The sequence below is a fragment of the Trachurus japonicus genome, chromosome 1, assembly GCF_045865225.1.
Source record: "Trachurus japonicus isolate A0001 chromosome 1, Traja_1.0".
Classification (NCBI taxonomy): Eukaryota; Metazoa; Chordata; class Actinopteri; order Carangiformes; family Carangidae; genus Trachurus; species Trachurus japonicus.
Genome location: NC_140907.1, coordinates 34215602 through 34235782, shown reverse-complemented (window position 1 = coordinate 34235782; position 20181 = coordinate 34215602). Strand labels below are relative to the sequence as shown.

Below are 20181 nucleotides of genomic sequence, written 5' to 3'. Positions count from 1 at the left end.
CGTGATGGCGTTCGGGTTAGAGTGCCTAGAATCGGGCCAACCCACCGGAAAGCTGTCGGATATCTTCGGTCATTTCCGGTCCTTCGGCTCGTCGTCGTCTTTTTAAAACCATCTCGGTGAAGTCCAGAGGTGGAGGAGGAAGAAGAGGTGCTGCTGGGGGATTTAAACATTTTATAACCCGCCCCGTCGAAGCAACAACAACACGGAGCTCCGTCCGGTAACTTTCTGTTGGCATACCGATGCTTAGATATAACGATCATAAACGGTGGTTCATGAACGTCTCATTAGCCGGTAACTGTTGCCACGCTACAGCGGTCGGTTTTTAAGGCTAATGTTGACATTTTTTTAAACATTTATCATCGTTTTGTGTTTGTTTCCTTTGTTTATTTTCTATTTTATTGTAATTTTTTTTTCAATGCAACAGCTTTATCTTATATAACCGTGAGATAACGGCCATTATATTTACACATAGACTGTAACATACAGAGAGACGTCACGTCACGTAACGTCACAGGATCATAAGGAAATCTCTGTGTGATGCTAACAGACGATGGAGGGAATAAGAGTAAAAAAAACTGTGTTTATAAGACAGTAGGTTAATGTTATCAACGTTACAGCAGCACTGTTACATAAACCAGAGGGAAAGTAGGTGATTTTAAAAAAGATAGTTAAGCTGTAACGTTAAAGGACTAAAGACTGACAGTTTTACACTGACAGCTGAAAGTCCCATTGTAATAAAGCATATCAACTTATTACCTTGAGTCTTGTAGCTACACATTAGCATACTAACAACATGCTAGATGTAACAAAGCAACATAGGTTTACATGTAAATATGAAAAAATAATAAAATTTCTTTTGCATTTTTATGAAAAATGTGTCACACCAAAAGGACATCTGGAAGTGGGACCTTTGTCAGAGTGCCAACAAGATCTGATTTATTGTAAAAATAAAAATGATGGCACAACTCAGGTTGTACAGTACTAGCAATACATTGCCAGTACTGTACAGTCTTCTTGAAGAGGGTCCTCTCCTTCCCAAGGATGTCAAAACAATTGCCTGTTGAAATATCCCAAAACAGTGTCACACCATATGATTTTGATTTCTTGGACAAAATCTTTTTGATTAGAACTGACTCAAAACATTATGCTTGGACAGTGAAAAGAGTAGGCTCACAAATAGACATCTGTATTATTTTTCTGTATTTTTTTGAGCATTTTTGCACCTATTTTTCTTAGTTTTATTCAAGTTCTCACTTTGAGAAACAAGTGCCGGACAGTCACACCATATGAGTTTTGTTATGTTTGGTTGAAAATTCTGAAAGAATGAGTGATGAACTGTTTAAATGTTGTGTATGTTCACATAAAGCATGATGCTCTGCACAATATTGAGAAGGTTTTTGGCAAATATATTTTTTATACATGTTTGACACTGAAGACAGCAAAACTGCCATGTCACGTCATCCACCCAAATACTATTGTTTTGTATTGTATTATATTATATCATGATACATTTTCAATTTATGTAAAACATGTTTGTGTTAAAAGTATTCCGTTATGTTCTATTATATTAGTTTCACTGGGTTAAAACAACAACATACAGTTATTTTTCTGTTTTATAGCTTCATTGCTTTACAACACACACGCCACATTTACCAGTGCAAACACACACACAGACACACAATCTTGTGGTTCATTATCTACACTTGTACACGTGGACTGGAGGAACTGCTGTCCACCTCCTGAACAACCACAGCAGCAGCAGCTTTTTATTTTATAACTTCTCTCTCCTTTCTCCGTCCTCCAGCCAGAAGACAAGGATCGTCCTCCTCGTCCTCAGACTTCAGACACCATGAGGTGACGACTGTGACATCTTGTATTTCTGCCGAGCTGGACTCATGGCAAGGTAATAATAACAATAACAATGATAAACTGATAAAAGCTGCAAAAAGTTTTAAAAAAATGACACATCCCCTTTACACTTTTAATGATATATTTTCTTATTTTCATCTTTTACATTTTCAAAATGACAGAAAAGGAATGAGTAAATACCTTGGTCAAAGTTATCTGAGATCTCAACTCTCCTGGGTTTCCCATTCTTTTGCAGGCTGCTGCTTTGTTTCCCCTTTTCACTCTAGAAAAAGAAGAGTTCCCGCACACATAGCCAACTTGCAGAATTTATTATGCAACGTTTCGGTACTAGACCTTTTTCAAGCAACATTTTTTTTTGAAAAAGGTCTAGTACCAAAACGTTGCATAATAAATTCTGCAAGTTGACCCTGTGTGCGGGAGCTCTTCTTTTTCTAATTTGGACTTAATTGTCACCCTCCGACGCACCTGCCTAAGAAATAGATGTGCGAAGATTTTTGTTTTTTCCCTTTTCACTCTAAAATTGTCTAAAAAACTAAAATAACACACTGATATTGATAAAAAATACTGCAAATAACAAGTGTTTTATGTTGAACTTTAAGCCTTTTGGAGGTCATTTCATCTTCCACCAGCTTAACTGTTCACATGAACAGACATTTGGACCAGGGGGTGTCTGTCCAGACTTTGTCATGACAGCACATACAACATATAACGGTGGTGTCTGTCTCCTCAGGATCAGCCTGTCCTGCCTGCCGGCGTCCTGGTACTGCAGCGTGTCCCTGCTGTCCCTGGGCTGTGCTCCCAGGCAGCGGTGGCTGCTGCTGCTGCTGCTCCTCGTCACCTCCACCCTGCTGTTCCTGGGGACCTATCAGAGGCAGCTGTGGGGGCCGCAGCGCCGGCCCGGCTCCCGAGTCAACAAGTGAGTGGACAGACGTGAAAAGAACTTATTATAGGGCAAGGCAAGGTATCTTTATTTATATAGCACATCTCATACGAAGGGGAGACTCAATGTGGTTTACATAAAGACAAAACATTTAACAGTAAGAAACCCAGAATAGTAGAAATTGGAAACATTAAACATACAATTAAAAGCCAGAAAAAAATAATTAAGAAAGTGCCAGGGGTAAAAAATAAAAAGTGAAATCTATATAATAAAATAAAAACTTATGACGGCGTATTAGGGCCACATTGACAAATAAAAAAATCACAAACTTCGAGAATAAAGTCGTAATTTATGACTTTATTCTTGTAAATTTACAACTTTATTCTCATAAATGTACGACTTTATTCTCGTAACGTCATTACTTTTTTCTCGTAGGAAATGTACAACTTTATTCTCGTAATGTTATGACTTTTTTCTTGTAAATTTACAACTTTAATCTCATACATGTACGACTTTATTCTCGTAACGTTATGACCTTTTTCTCGTAGGAAATGTATGACTTAATTCTCGTAGATTTATGACTTTAATCTCGAAGTCTGTGTTTTTTTTTTCTCAATGTGGCCCTAATACTCCGTCGTAAAATCTAGACTAAAACAGAGCATAAAATATGAGTTTGCAGCATGAGATATTGATTTGTATTAAAACACACACACACACATCATCCACCTCAGCCGACCTGGATACATGTTTCAGACTGTCAGTCGTTTTCTAATATCTAACGTGAGCAGGAGTCCTGTAGCTCTGCTCTGTGTTTCTCTACACTGAGGTTTAAATGAGTTTATGTTGCTGGATCACGGCCACTGATCCTCACTGACCTGGTTTACATCTAGAGAGGCAGAGTTACACACACACACACACACAGAACTGAACTTGTGACTCGGATCACAGTTGCAGTTATTATTATTTTCTTTTCTTTCTTTATTTGCACATAAAAGTGAGTTGCTGACAGGTGTAAACAGGAATATTGATTTTATACATTTGTCTGGGTGGAAAATGATCCAGTTATCGTCATAGAAACGTGTCATTCTGTCGATTCAGTTGAAGGAGACGAGAGGCGACATGTTTAATCCACAAAACAAAACAAAAACTTCAAGTCTGTCACACATTATTTATTTATTTTATTCAAGGACAATGTTTGGTTGCATTGATCATTTCACACTAGATTTTGCAGAAGCTAATTTCCATCTGTTGTCCAAACATAAGACATAAAGCAACAACCATACCATAAAACAACGCACACAAAACATCCAACACACACACAACTTAAACCACATCCGCTACAACAGCAAAAAGAAAAGGAGTGCTTAGTATGAGGCAGGTGTACTGTGCAAAGGTGCTTATTAGAGAATATAAAGTGCAGATCATATAAAAAAAAGTCCTGAATACCAGCGTTATTAAATGTCCTTTAATATTATTATTGTTATTATTATTATAAGTCTTCTATAAGTCGGTGCTGCTGCTTTAATTGCTGCACCGCTGGAAAAAAACAGGCAGCAACTGATAAACAATCAAGTTTGTCTGGTTCCTTATCAGGTTTGTTTTTGAGCACAAAGTGACTGAGAGAGACGACAGCTGCTCCGCTCAGCAGCCAAGGACACACACACATCACACACACTCAACAACTTTATGCATTTAACTTGAAGTAAAGGTGAAGTTTGATGTGAATTAAACCTGAGCTGTGAAGTTGCTGCTTCACACGGGATCAGAGCTTCTAGGAGTGATGTGGAAGGAACAGAGAATAAAGACACTTAAAGGTCCAGTGTGTAATAATTGTCAAGGTTTATTATTGGCAAACTCTGAATATACAACCCATGAATATATTAGTATATAAGTGTGTAATATAATTAGTTTGGTTTTCGTAGGCTTATAATTCTTCTTATATCTACATATCCACCTTTTTCCGAACGTTTGTGTACGTTTCCATGGTTTTGGTAGTCGCGGTAAATGCATGGATTTTTTTTTTTTCAATGAAAATTGCATGGATCAATACACCAGCTTTTAACAATGGATATTATCACACAAATTGACATCCGTGTTAAAAGCCAGCGTTAATAGATCCATGCATTTACCGCAACTATGACAACGACTGAAAACCATGGAAACGTAAACGTACAATTCCACCGGAAATGCAAAACCGGCCTCTGGTTTCTGGTTTTGACCATAGATGACGTTCGGAAACTTGTGGATAGCACGGGTCTTGCTTTAGATTGTCGCCATCTTGCACCGCCATGTTTGTACGGCAGCCTGAATGGAAAATCCAGCCAACCAACCTTTAAAAAAAAAAGTCTCTGATGTAGAACTGAAGATAATATCTGAATATAAATGAATCAAACTCAAGGTTTTAAAGAAAATTCTCGACCACCGACCCGTCTTCCTCCTCATTTGCACTGTTATTTTTAGCCTATTTATATATTTTTATACATTTTAGTTACATAGATACATACATACATTTTCCTGCTGGCCAGAATGGTTGTCTATGTGTTTTTTGTGTATATATATTTGTTTGCATTTGTCGACACAGAGGCCACTGGAAATTTCGTTGTATTTTCTTTTACAATGACAATAAAGCTTCTATTCTATTCTATTCTATTCTATTCCTCCTGCAGGTACCTCTCCATCGCCGAGTCCATGGAGGCCACCGACGTCCTGAACGCGGCGCTGAACTACGGCATCGTGGTGGACTGCGGCAGCAGCGGCTCCAGGGTCTTCGTCTACTACTGGCCCCCCCACAACGGGAACCCCCACACGCTGCTGGACATCCGCCAGATGAAGGACCGCGACCACAAACCCGTCGTCAAGAAGATCAAACCTGGTGAGCATTCAAGATTCAAGATTCAAGATTCAAAAGTTTATTGCCATGATGTCAACAAGTAGAAACAAGTTGATAGGAATGTGCCTTGGTTTTTGCTCTCACAGAGAAACAAGACAATACAATACTCCCACCACATACACCACAATAAATACTAGTACACACAATACCATACAATACAATATACGAGGAGGACAGTACAGTACCCAGCAGCGTCACATAACAGCATAAGTGTCAGTGCGAGGAAAAGTGCAAAGTGCTTAGTGCAGATTCAAGTGTATAATGGCTTGGAGGTAGGTACTGTCTGTCTCTAAAGCGAGGGAGAGCGACCACCACCAAGCTCTCTAACTGTGTTTTTCATCCCATAATAACCTCATGTTACTACACCACTGTGTCCGTGTGTGAATGTTCAAGGAATTCAAAAGAAGAATCATTGAAGACGAATAATATTTAATATTTTTATTCAGTATTTTAATTGATAAATCTGTGTCTGAGAGCTGCAGAAAACTAAATGTAAATCTTAAAGGAGAATTCCGGCCATTTTTGACCCCTAAATCGTTTTCCTGATGGTCACCCAGTGTTGGGAGTTGAGCAAAAAACGCGACTAAAATTGATGCAGGCAAACCAGAGTTACACCATGGCTACCCGGCGCTAGGGATAGCAACAACGCTAACCCATAGGGGCAATTCTTTCAACCACAACAAACACTCAGAAAACAATCAAATATCTCTGGTACATGACTGGAATCCTTAGAGACACCACTGAACTCATATAGTGTACAGTATAAACAGTATAAACCTATAAACTTTGTGTTAGCCGAACTCTGAAACATCCTGGAAAGACATTACTATCTGATCACAGAGCGCCTGCTCTCCGCCACAGAAACAAACACTTTTTCCTTGTTGTGATGATTTCTTTACTAAAATAAACGGTCAGAGATATTATAAACATTACCACTGCACTGCACCACCGTTTATTTTTGTAAAGAAATAATTTCCAGAACCAAAAATCTGAACAATGGATAATGCTACTTTCAAAATTCTTGTTTTATTTTGTTGACATATTAGTCAGAAGTTTTTACAGAGGAGATTCTGGATATCACTTCTTTTTATCACTCTGTAAATGAGAAAATACTGTCACCAGCCCTAAAAAAAAAAAAAGGGGGGGGAAAACAGAGAGAGATTTAAAACCAGTTTTATTTTTTCCTCTAGCTGTAAATGTGTCTCTTCATCCTGAGATGAGATGCTGCTTTTCTGTTGATTATTTATTTGATAGTTAGTTATTGATGAGTCTCTGTCCCTCTTGTTTGTCTGCTCAGTCGCAGCACATTGATTAGATTCACTGTGATCAGCAGTGAGAGGTCATGTGACGTTGTAGACTCTCTGACAGTGACATTTTGTTTTGTTTTGTTTCGTTGTCAGGTATCTCCACCCTGGCGACCACGCCCACCCGGGCCAGCGACTACCTCCACCCTCTGCTCAGCTTCGCCGCCGCTCACGTCCCCAAGAGCAAACACAAGGAGACGCCGCTCTACATCCTGTGTACGGCCGGAATGAGGCTGCTGCCGGAGAGGTAGACGGGACACCATGAACTATTATATTATATGCAGTGTTGGGAACGTTACTTTTAAAAAGTAATTAGTTATAGTTACTAATTACTTCTTCCAAAAAGTAACTGAGTTAGTAACTCCACTACTTCACTATAATAGCAACTAGTTACCAGGGAAAGTAACTATTGCGTTACTTTTTCTTTCCAAGGGCATTTTTAAATTGTATTTTATTGTTTTCATATATTTCACTGATCGCAATTATGGAATGCGAGTGTGTGTTTTATTGAAAGCGAGGCTGGTGTGCCTATGAAAATAGGTTACAGTGGGTTTTTTAAGTGCTGTGGCTGCCTACAAGCAAATCTCATATTGTCTCTGTACAAAGACAACAAAGACCTTTTTAAATGTGAAAACAGTGGAGACCTATTCAAGATTTGCGTTTGGGCAACAATAACAGGAAACATCGAAATTAATTTATTCATGGCCACATTAAGTGAAATTATTAACTTTACCGATTATCCATCTGATTATCTGTCCTGCTGCGAGCACACAACTTCTCAGGGTATCCGCGGATCCTTAAAAAGTCTTAAATTCATGTATCTACAATTAAGGCCTTAAAAAGTATTACATTTATTAGAAAATTCAAAGATGGTCTTAAATATATAATATATAATACACAGCATCATTAAATATGTATGCACTTAATCTTTTATATGAAATAACAGGGTATCTGCGGGGTCTTAAAAAGTCTAAAATTTGAAAATCTAAATTTTAGGTCTTAAAATGTCTTAAATTTGTTGAATTATTGTGTTCAAGTCTTAAATAATTTTAGTCTCGCATTTGCCCCTAAAAAAAAATACATGTGTGAACTGGGAAAATCACAAAAAAGAAAGAGCACAACCTGCGATTGGTCAAAAACTACAAATCCAACAATTCTCTGCCTCAACAATAACAGTAGTTAGTGTAAGTAAGGGAGAGTGGAGCTGTCGGTGAAAAGAGGAAACAACGCCACGTCTGGTCCTGTTCTATGTTGTTCGTTCACACCGTCACCGTTTATTCGTTACGTCCGCGGTGTAAAAGGCCGTAACGCAAAGACGCGATTAGGCGGGCGACGCGATATACGCGACTTTTTTTTTTTTGCGACGCAATACACGGGATTTTTTGGGCGACGGGACCATCGCGTCTTCGTCTAATTCATCGCTTTTTTTTCGCTCGAGTTGTGACGCGCGACCAAACGCGAGATACGCGATTTCTCGCTCGTTTTGACTTTGTGTAAATTCGCGTCTTCACGAGCCCGCCCATTTTCACTACAACAACAACATTTCTGCTCTCATCAACCATGGTTGAGGTCACAACGCTGCGCTGTAGCTGCTCTGGAAGAGTTCCGGGCTGATGAGCTACAGAGACTTTAGAGTCAAAGAGGAGCAGTGCGTCGCTGTGTCGGACTGTTTGGATTTAATGAGGAAGCTGCACAGAGTCAGGTGAGCAGAAGCTCAGGACAAACACTTCGCTCCAGGACATAATGTAGCTACACCTCACATGTTCTTGTCTTTTACCTCAAGGAGATTAAAGTAGTGTCTGTACTTTCCCTCCGATCTCTGCAGCTTCCCTCTGCTAGTCTGTGTGTGTGAGGCTAAACTGCGTGCGTGGTTTGTGTACAAACTGAACACTGCCTCTGATTGGCTTAGCATGAAACCTTACTCTGCCTCAACCAATCAGCATCACTTATGTGGTTGTCTCGTCCCTCCCTCCTCCCCCCTCCCCTCACCAAAGGAGAGAAGGAAAAAGAAAAACAGTTTAGCAGCTTCTGTGGCTGAGATGAGCCAAGTCGGAGGACAACAGCTTCACTGAGTAGTTTGTAACGCGCCTCATTTAATTGTCGGTAACGGTAACGGCGTTGTAACGGTGGAAATAGTAATTAGTTAGATTACTCGTTACTGAAAAAAATAACGCCGTTAGTAACGCCGTTTATTTTAACGCCGTTATTCCCATCACTGATTATATTATATTATAAAACAATAGTCTGCACTGCTGCGTTCAAGTAAGCTCTGACATCCTAGTTTTTAAAGGGATAGTTCAACATTTTGGCAAATCAGCCCATTGCCATAATCCCTACAGTCATAGCAGTAGGTTTGTTACCTTTAATTGTCGTTGCAAGCTGTTTTTAGAACGGCGGAGCATAATGGCGGAACGGAGCGCTACGGAGGCTCATGGGATTTCTTGGTTTCCCTCATCAAACTCATCAAATACACAATCCAACAACTCCACAACGCTCTGGTGGACAAGTTGTGACCTGCACATTCACCACGCTATGAGATAATAACACAACGTTACCAGACAGAGTTGTTTTAGAGGGAAATTCATGCAAAACCGCTGATGCTCGTTGCCTTCAGGGACAGTTTTTCATCAAGCAGTCTCTGCATTTCCCTCTAAAACAACTCTGTCTGGTAACGTTGTGTTATTATCTCATAGCGTGGTGAATGTGCAGGTCACAACTTGTCCACCAGAGCGTTGTGGAGTTGTTGGATTGTGTATTTGATGAGTTTGATGAGGGAAACCGAGAAATCCCATGAGCCTCCGTAGCGTAGCTCTGAGCAGCTCACGGCTCTGCTCCACCGTTCTAAAAATAGCTTGCACTGACAATTAAAGGTAACGAACCTACTGCTATGACTATAGGGATTATGGCAATGGGCCAATTTGCCAAAATGTTGAACTATCCCTTTAAAAAGTTAACTGAAGAATTTACAAACTACACACTTTATTCTTTTAGTTCTGGTTTCTAAGAAGACCAAGTGTGTGTGTCTGTGTGTGTGTGTTTTTCACCACTCTCTCTCCACTTCTAGCCAACAGGCGGCCATCTTGGAGGACCTGGTGACTGACGTTCCTCTGGAGTTCGACTTCCTGTTCTCCAGCTCCCACGCCGAGGTCATCTCAGGGAAACAGGAGGGTGAGAGGACGAGTTTTTATTTTCACTCTGGTCACAACCGGCTCTCTCTGGGTAATAATAAAGAGCAGGGTAATAATCTACGATGCCCTTCTGTCTTGTAAATAACAAACAACACAACATGTTTTAATCCTTCTAAAATGTGAACATCCCCTCTCCTGACTCACAATGGTTTGGTCCTACTATTTTTAATTATTTATTTATTCATTTGTCAGAAACGCCAGATTTGAAGCTACATGATGTGAGGATACCTGGTTGCATTAAAAATGGAGACTGTAGACTAGTTTTAGACTAGGTTTGATTTCTGGGTGCTTCCTGAATTAGTTGCCGTTTTATCACTTTGTGTGAATTTGATGTTCATTTAGGGAGAGAAAGGGAGAAACTTTCTTCATGTCCTCCCCCAGGATTTACTCTGTGAAATGTTACTGTTTGTTTTGCATCTCAGGGTCAGAGAGGTCACTCATACACTGCTATGTTGTTATTATAAGAATAATAATAATCATCATCATTATTATTATTTTCAATTCATTTCACAGAACTTTATTTTTCCATTAGAAATGTAATCTGCAGAGCGACAGTCCAACTTAAACAAAATAAATACCAATGTTAAAATGTTAAAAATACAAATACAAATGCTAAAAAGAGTGTGTCTGTGTTTCCATCATGGCCGCTGCAGGAGTGTACGCGTGGATCGGCATCAACTTCGTGTTGGGGCGCTTCGACCACGCTGACGAGGGTGAGTGACGATGAAGCAGCAGCAGCACGAGTCATCAGAGTCTGGAAGTGAAAGTGAAAAAGTAAAAAACAAATCCTTTTCCGTCTGTCCGTCAGAGGACGCCACGGTGGAGGTGACGACCAGCTCTCAGAACCAGCGGCCAATCAGCCGGCGGCGTACGGTGGGAATCATGGACATGGGCGGAGCTTCGCTGCAGATCGCCTACGAGGTGCCGAGCGCCATCACCTTCAGCTCTCCAGAGCAGGTGAGTGTTACAGGACGGGGCAGCAGACTGACTGACTGATTGATTGATTGATTGATTGATTGATTATTAAAGGGATACGCCAACATTTTTTTTTCGTGTCTTGCCTCACTCCCGAGTCCATGACCAGCAGATAGACACCATCCTTTCGACTGTGTGTGCAGTAACAAGGGAGATAGAGCCGTATCGCCCGTAATTAGCTTAGCTCAAATGCTGGAAGTGTATAGGTAGTGTTAGCCTGCCTTCACCTAAAGTCGCTAATTAGCTTAGCTCAAACGCTGGAAGTGCATAGGAAGTGTTAGCCTGCCTCCTAGCCGAGCTGAAATCAGCAGTCAGAAGCTGATTTCATTTTAGCTCTAAACTCTGTAAATATATCACTTTATCAACATTTCAAACATGTTTAGGCGAGAAAGTAGCCGTTTAGATCAGTAGTGTGCCGTTAATTTGTCTAAATACCAGCTGTTTACAATTTTGTTCGGACGAATTCAGCGCTACTCAAGCTAGCCGTTGTGACCAACGCACTTCTGGTTACTTTCACAAAATAAAACACCCGTTGCCCTTTACATACAGAAAACCATGACGATAGAATTTGTGCTTTTACTTTGAAACAGGAAGCTAACCTACCCTCGATGTAGCTAGCTTGAACCAAAATAAACCGTCTTTGCTTGAACCCTCCGTTTGGACCGATCTCGTCCCGTTACCGGCATTTGACCGCTCAAGATGCCTAGTTACCGGAGAGTTTTGTCAGCTCTGAGACGAAGATCGGCCCGCCGGTTTCCGTTTAGAGTTGCTGAAGAGTTTCTCTGATGACTTTAGGTGGAGGCAGGCTAACACTACCCATACACTTCCAGTGTTTGAGCTAAGCTAATTACGGGCGATACGGCTCTATCTCCCTTGTTACTGCACGCACAGTCGAAAGGATGGTGTCTATCTGCTGGTCATGGACTCGGGAGTGAGGCATCCCTTTAACGCAGCAGCTTGATTGATTGGTGATTATTTATTTATTTATCATCATCGCCGTGGTTACCAGGAGGAGGCGGGGAAGAGCGTCCTGGCAGAGTTCAACCTGGGCTGCGACGTGGAGCACACGCAGCACGTCTACAGAGTCTACGTCACCACCTTCCTGGGCTTCGGAGGAAACATGGCCCGGCAGCGCTACGAGGACCAGCTGGTCAACAAGACGCTCGCCAAGAACAGGTGACCACACACACACACACACACACACACACACACACACACACACACACACACACACACACACAGCTCAGTCAGTATTTACTTTGAAGTGTGTGCGATGCAGCCAGGTGGTTCATGATGTCACATGTTGTTGACAAGATGTTCGTCAATCTGTCGTCTTGTTTTATTTACATTATTATTATATTAATTTATTTAGATATTATATTAAATTATTATTATAATTATTATTAACAGACTAACACGACCTCGGGCTAATGGATCAGATGCATCTTGTCAATGTGACATCTTATTAACTGGCCCCATTTAATTCTTTCTTTCTTTCTTTCTTTCTTTCTTTCTTTCTTTCTTTCTTTCTTTCTTTCTTTCTTTCTTTCTTTTTCTTCTCTCATAGTTTCATTCATTAAAAAAATATATATTTTACCTGTATTTTACCAGGCAGATTACTTGAAATAAAAAAAAGCTCTTTTCCAAGCAAGGCCTGGCCAAGAATTTCATTCAAAATGTCATTCATCTACACATCCTCCACTCCCACATCCTTTTTTTCATCCTTTGTTCTTATTTTTCTTTCTTATTTTTAGAATTATTTCTGTTATTATCACTATTATTATCATTTCTGTTATTATTGCTGTCACAACCGTTGTTTTTTTTAAAATTATAAATGTCACCAATTATTTGAATTTTTTTACCGAGAAGTCTGGAGATTATGGCCTGGAAAAAGTATAAAATTTAGAAATTTCAACATGTGTAGGAACCCTGAAATATTATTAATACTGTTATTATTATTTTTATGATGGATATTACTGTTATTATTAGAATTTCTTTGTTTATTACTGCTATGACCACCATTTATGTTATATTATACCTGAGTTACACACACACACACACACACACAAACCAGACTGAGCCTGCCTCCTCTGTCTGCAGGTTCCTGACCACTCAGACGGGCCTGAGCGAGGACAAGCCGTACCTGGACCCGTGTCTGCCGGTCGGCCTGTCGGACGCGGTCGTCAGGGGCAACCGCACCTTGTACCTGCGCGGTCAGGGCGACTGGGCTCGCTGCCAGGACGCCGTGCAGCCGTTCCTCGGCCTCCACAACGGCACCATGTCCCCGGGAGGAGTTTACCAGGTGACGCTCGGCTCGAACCTCCGATCCAGTTCACATCACGTTTAGAATAGTTTATAAAGTTGTTTTTGCTCACATATAGAAAAAACACATCATGGAAAACACATGGAAAATTATTTATCACACGGTGACATCAGCTACCAGAGCTCTGTTTGACTTTTTCAGACCTTTTCAGGATTTATTATCCAAAGAAGTTGATGAGTGTTTCCAGTAGCGTGAGGGTTTTCTCTCCGGCAGTGTGGTTTAAAAACAAAAACAACATGTTTTTGTGTTGTTCTATGATAAAATTGTCATCCTTTCTAAGTAGTGTTGCTTTCGTCAATGAAAACAAGACGAAACGCAATATAATTGGTGTTCATGAGACGATAACTATAATGAAATATATGATGACAAATAAAAATATAATTTTCAGTCGCATTATTATTATTACTTTGCAGTATTTCTGTTTCCTAGGCAGCGACGTCACTTCCTCAATCCCCACTCGCGGCATTATTTAGAAGATGTAGCTGCAGTGGGTTAGTGTTAACCACAATTTAAGAAACAGGAAGTTAAGTCAGGGATCGTCACAAGAAAATAGTCCTGAGATATTCTGACTAAAATGAGACTAAAGTGCTCAGAGTTTTAGTCGACTGAAACTTGACTAGATAACAAAGAGCATGAACATGACCAAAACTAATAAATTGCAGTTTGACACAAAGACGAGACTAAAATTAAAACAGGCCGCCAAAAACAACACTGTTTCTAAGCATGTAAGAGATTATTTCATAGATAAGTTAAATAGCCACGGACTGCGCATTGTTAAATCAGACTCAGAGAGGAAGAAACATAGAAACAAACTGGTTAAATGTATAGAATAAGGTACAAGTGTTCTCCTGAGTGGGATGGGGGATGTGTTAGTGTTTGGTGTGATAACTACTGTCTGTCAGACTGTAGCAGCTGAAAATGTCCTGGAAAATGAATTCAAGAACAGAGTGGGAACCCTGAATAAGAATCACATAAACTCTTTAAAAAACAGCTTAAGGCTCAACACAGTGTGTTCACTGTATATTTGTTAATGTCAAATATCATTTATTTATTCAAGAAGTTATTAAAGAAACCAAATCAAACCTGTTTCTCCGTCTCCCAGGCTCCCATCAACTTCAGCAACAGCGAGTTCTACGGCTTCTCTGAGTTTTATTACTGCATGGAGGACGTGCTGCGCATCGGAGGACAGTACGACAGTGACAAGTATTCCCGCGCTGCCAAGGTGACCACAAACGCACCACATGGATCAGAACCAGAAACTCCTGTTTGATCGATTGTTACTCATGTTTGTTTGTGTGTTTACCAGGACTACTGCTCCACCAAGTGGTCGACGCTGAAGCAGCGTCTGGACGAGCAGCTGTTCGCTCAGCAGGCCGACATCAACAGACTCAAGTAGGTTCAGGAGCCACCGACGCTTCAACTCCTGCTCCCTCTGCCTGTCAATAACAGTAATGATCAATCATGTTATTGAGTCATTTATTTGCCATTTGCAGTAAAATCTGCACTGGAAAGCAACTCACACTCAGACATAAAAAACAAACATTGTTTTTTACATAAAACATAAAAATAAGATGAGAAGGACACTGGGGCCCTCAGTCAACTAAAAAGAAATACAATGTTAGTTAGTTTAAGTTTATTTGGGACATGTTAAAAGAAATAAATACAGTAATGGACAGACATAACAAACAAATACTTTGCAAAGACAACACATGAACAAAAATAAAATCATTGAAAATAAAGATAATTTGGTTTTTTTCATATCCGAAAAGGAGTGGGAAGAAGTAAAACTTATTTACTCCCACCCCTTATTCATAAATTAGCTACCAAGCTTTCTTGTCATTATAATCTATACAATAAGTTAATTTATGAGTTTATCTTTTATTGCCCTAATAAGAACATATTCTTAGCAATTCTTGCCTGGTTAAATAAAGGTTTACTACTACTACTATTACTGTTTTTTACATAAAACATAAAAATACTACTACTACTTATCGATGAATTTCCTTCGGGATTAATAAAGTATTTATCTATCTACTGTTTCTAGCTGGATTTATTCTAATAGATTATCACTATGTAAATGTAAAAAACATTTGCCCTGAAAACGTTTGAGAGAATACAAAACTTCTTAAAGGGCACGATAAAAATAATCCCTGTTAAGCTGAAGCTGCACAAGGAAAGAAGCTTCTCCTGAACCAGGAGGTGGAGCGACCGGTGTCGCCTCGAAGTCAAGTCACAGTTTATTTATAAAGCACATTTACAGCAACCTCAGTCAACTAAAGTGCTGTACAGTTGTAAAAATATAATATAGTTAATCATAAACACTATAATAAATAAACATGAAACAAGGAATAATAATCCATTTAAAACAAAATTATAAAGTTGATGGAGCTAAGGAGTCTTTAACGTCCAGCTGCTGGTTCAGAGCAGCAGAGTCGCCACAGGGAGGCGCTGTTCAGGCTCCCAGGCAGCAGCAGCAGCAGCAGCAGCAGCAGCAGCAGCAGTGTAGACCTGCAGATGTGATCCAGTTGTGTGTGTGTGTGTGTGTGTGTGTGTGTGACAATGAGTCGTTAAAAACTCCAAAGGACGAGGAAACACTGAAATAAAAATCCACATCTAATTAATGAAGTTGCTAAACCACATATGACCCAGATAAGACTTCACATGAACCTGTGGCGTCTGTTTCTTTTTTAAATATTTATTTCGAACACGTTAAACAAAACGAGGCACAATCTCGGTTTGTTCCTTCATGTATAAATAACATAAGCTGAAAGAACTAAATTTAGAAACAAACACAAAAGCAGCATGCTCATACATATTCGAAAAGGAGTGAGAAGAATTTGTGTTATTGAATCCACAGATCATAAATAAATAGATTCATCATTGTGAGGAAGAAGAGAAAATGAAAACATATAAAGATAAATAAAGAGTCAAAAGTCAAGTCCAATCAGCTTTATTTTTAGAGCTCATTTAAACAACAAACAATAGAATAATAATAGAACAATTTAAAACAGTGTGGACTATGGAGTATCAGTACTACGTCGAATCAAATGCTGAAGAAAAGAGAAAGGTTTTTAGGTTTTTAGGCGTGTTGTGAAGATAGTAATGAAGGGTGAAGAACGAACTGAAAGAGGTAAATTATTCACATTATATTATATCACACCCCTTTGTCTCCACGGTAACCACCTCCTTCCTCTCTCCTGGAAGAAATTTTAAACATTAAAAAAAAGAAAAGAAAATCAAGTTGAAAATGCAGCGACGCATCTCCATCAGCAGCTCTGACACTGATGATACCGGCCGTAAAAACATGTGTAAAACAGTGTAAAACATGTGTAAAACGTCTGTAAAACATCTATAAAACATGTGTAAAACATGTGTAAATCATCTATAAAACATGTGTAAAACATGTGTAAATCAGACTTTTAGACTTTTTAGACTTTCTAGACTTTATTTGCACATAAAAAATAAAACAAAACATTTACTTATCTCTCTTACAGTAAGAAAGATACGAAAAAGAAATGTGCAGGTGAGGTCTGAAACCCGAAAGGCTTATAACATGACCTCACCTTGATCTAACAGATAATTGAAGCACAGTCAAGAAATAATAATCACATACCTTGTGCAAGGTATAGAAATAATAAAATTAAAAAATTAAAAAAAGGGAAAAAATGAAAAAAACAGGGAAGATAATATCTGTAAAACATCTATAAAACATCTGTTAAACATCTGTAAAACATGTGTAAATCATCTATAAAACATCTGTAAACCATGTGTAAACCATCTGCTCCTTCCTCAGGTACCAGTGTTGTAAAACATCTATAAAACATGTGTAAAACATGTGTAAAACATGTGTAGATCATCTGTAAATCATCTATAAAACATCTGTAAACGTGTGTAAACCATGTGCTCCGTCCTCAGGTACCAGTGCTTCAAGTCGGCCTGGATGTTCGAGGTGCTTCACTCGGGCTTCCGCTTCCCCAAAGACTACCCCAGCCTGAAGACGGCCCAGCTGGTCTACGACAAGGAGGTGCAGTGGACGCTGGGAGCCATCCTCTTCAAGACACGCTTCCTGCCTCTCAGGTAACGCACACACACACATTTACACACACACACATTTACACACACAGTGAATGTGAACACTTATTATTCAGAGTCAGTGGCAGGTGTGACAAAAAACCAGGCTCATTGTGAAAGCTCTGACTGAACATGTTAGAATAGAATAGAGATTTATTGTCATTGCACAGTAGATAGAACGAAATTCAGTGCACTCACGTTTGGTTTGGTTTGGTTTATTAAACGGGAATTGCTGTTTTTTTTTTACAATCTGGACCTTATTTCTAGCATAAAATACGATCATTTACTCACCCAGACAACTTTGGTGTCATTACAAGTCGTTCCAACAGAATGCAGCCTCTAAATAACACATTATCTGCAGAGAAACTCCTTCATTTCACCAATATTTAGTTCTGATAGGCTAGTGCTATTCCCCTCTGAGTCCGGGGTTAGCTGTTATCAACATCTGGCGTCTGTAGGTTGACCTGACTATGAGATCATCAAGTAACATTACGAGACAGAGTTGTTTTAGAGGTAAATGAAGCTGGAACCAACCAAACCAAAGAGAGACTCAGTTTATTGTCATAAAGGAACAAAGAAACCAGAAATATTCACATTAAAGAAGCTGAAATCAGAGAATTTGGACTTTTCGATTTAAAAACGACCCAAACCGATTATTTTCATTTCATTTATCTGTTTATTTGTAACGGGACTCTGCGTATTCATGAACATCCAAAATGTAAATGCACCAGATTTAGCTCTAGGCTAATTTCCATCCATAGTCCCGCCGATTATTGGATTATCAAAAATAGTTGACGATTAATTTAATAATCGATTATTGTGCGATTAATTGGTGCTGTACTAGGGATGTCACGATTATACATTTTCTTGGTACGATTATTGTCAGAGAAATAATCACGGTACTACGATTATCACGATTATTATGCATTCATTAATTTCACAACACTATGAATGTGTAAAATCAAATACAGTCAAAATATAATTACATTACTCATTGTTTACACAAAATATTTCAAGTATCTATTAAAATATGACCAATTATTAATGCCCAGAGGAAGTGTTTGAAATATTCAGGTCATAAATTGTCATCTATACCAAATGTTTGCGTTTATTTGAATCGTTTTTTGTTTTGTTTTGCTTTGTCTTTAATTAAAAATGACACACTAACATTTAAATTCCTACCAATTCAATGTTACGTATGTTAAATGGACCAGTATCTGTGCATTTTTTTACCTTTTATTTTGGTGCACATCTGCCGATAAGGTTCCAACATCATTTTTTTGGGAAGTGACGGTATTTAAGAATCTTTACGATTAATTAATTGTGCCGTTTAATACCACGATTAAAGCAGAAGTAAGCGATATATTTGTGTTAATATAAGTCTTAAATAGTTATATCTTCCGACAGCAATCACTTACATAGAGTGTTTGGACCGAAACACGGGTCTGTCAGTCACTCTGCTCTGCTCTGAGCCGAGGAGAAAACTTTTCTCGTATCCTACAAGTTTTATCCAATGAGGAGAGAGAACGGCAGAAAGGGGCAGTCCTCTCTGTGTGTGCAGCCAAGGGATGCGCCTGAATGTGGTGACGTAGGGACGAGGACCAATAGATCCATGACGAGGGCGGGGGCTGCTAACTCCATCGGCTGACAAGAAGTTATGGTGCGTTCAAGGCAACTCGTAACTCGTGTTTTTCCGACCTGTGAAGTGGTACCAGTTCGATCTGGTACGAGTTCACGGGTCGGAAGTTACGAGTGGCCGTTATAGTGATTTTCACAGGTAAAACAGGTCGGAAAAACACGAGTGGGTTGCCTGGAACGCTACAAAGTCGTAAGTCGTGACTTGAAGCTGTAATTTACGGTTTCAAAAGCCTGCCTGGAACGCAGCATTAGCCAAAACGACCGGATCGCTTACTTCTGCTTTAAGAATCTTAACGATTAAATAATTGTGCTGTTTAATACCACGATTAATTGGTTAATTAGTAATCGTGACATCCCTATGCTGTACATTACATATGGGACCCCAGGAAGAATCGCTGCAGTTTGTGCAAATCAAACAATAAACATCTTCCTCCTCCTCCTCCTCCTCTTTGTGCATTAGGGACCTCCAGCAGGAGACGCTGCGGCAGAGCCACCCCAGCTGGCTGCGCTCCTCCTTCGTCTACAACCACCACCTGTTCTCCCTCTGCATCCTGGTGGTGGTGCTGGCCATCCTGCTCTACATCCTGCGGCTGCGCAGGATCCACCAGAGGGAGCAGCGGCAGGCCGACGCCCTCAACCTGCTGTGGGCCGAGGAGGGCGAGGCTCTGCTGCCCTGACACCCTCCTCTATCTCTGTCTCTGTTTGTCTCTTTTTAAATCTCTTTTAAATCCTAACAAACTACAGACTCTGCAGAGAGAGAGAGAGAGAGAGCGCAGCATCCTCAGACTTTTTACAGCATGAAAAGACGTTGGAGACGCTTTTTTAATGAGGCTGGAAATCAAAACTTCCTCCGTTTCTCGTCCTTTTGATGATGGAGCAGCTTTAAACTCGCAGCTCGTCTCCGACTGGAAACATCGTCATCCTCGTCGTTCGCTCTCTTCTCTTCTCTTCTTCAAGACACAGTTTTTTTTTAGATGAAAAGAAACACGTCGGCATCGCAGGATCAAAAGTCCCAGACTTCTTCTTCCTTTTTGGTTTCATGT

General features: G+C 39.8%; 1 protein-coding gene across 1 annotated transcript; it reads left to right on the top strand.

Moving 5' to 3' along the window:
* The first annotated feature begins 93 nt into the window (after positions 1-93).
* Positions 94-19884, top strand: LOC146992371 (ectonucleoside triphosphate diphosphohydrolase 7-like). Its single transcript, XM_085785827.1, has 14 exons — positions 94-217; positions 1805-1903; positions 2600-2785; positions 5416-5621; positions 7040-7190; positions 10008-10111; positions 10785-10844; positions 10940-11088; positions 12116-12282; positions 13207-13408; positions 14532-14651; positions 14736-14821; positions 17345-17506; positions 19599-19884. The coding sequence occupies exons 2-14, from the start codon at positions 1896-1898 to the stop codon at positions 19813-19815; spliced, it is 1818 nt and encodes a 605-aa protein (XP_085641953.1). The 5' UTR covers positions 94-217; positions 1805-1895; the 3' UTR covers positions 19816-19884.
* Positions 19885-20181: the final 297 nt, after the last annotated feature.

Bases quoted from the DNA above. Each gene is read 5' to 3' on its own strand.
- LOC146992371 (XM_085785827.1), top strand. The intron at 10,112-10,784 runs GTGAGAGGACGA...TGGCCGCTGCAG, and splicing joins CATCTCAGGGAAACAGGAGG to GAGTGTACGCGTGGATCGGC. The intron at 10,845-10,939 runs GTGAGTGACGAT...TCTGTCCGTCAG, and splicing joins CTTCGACCACGCTGACGAGG to AGGACGCCACGGTGGAGGTG.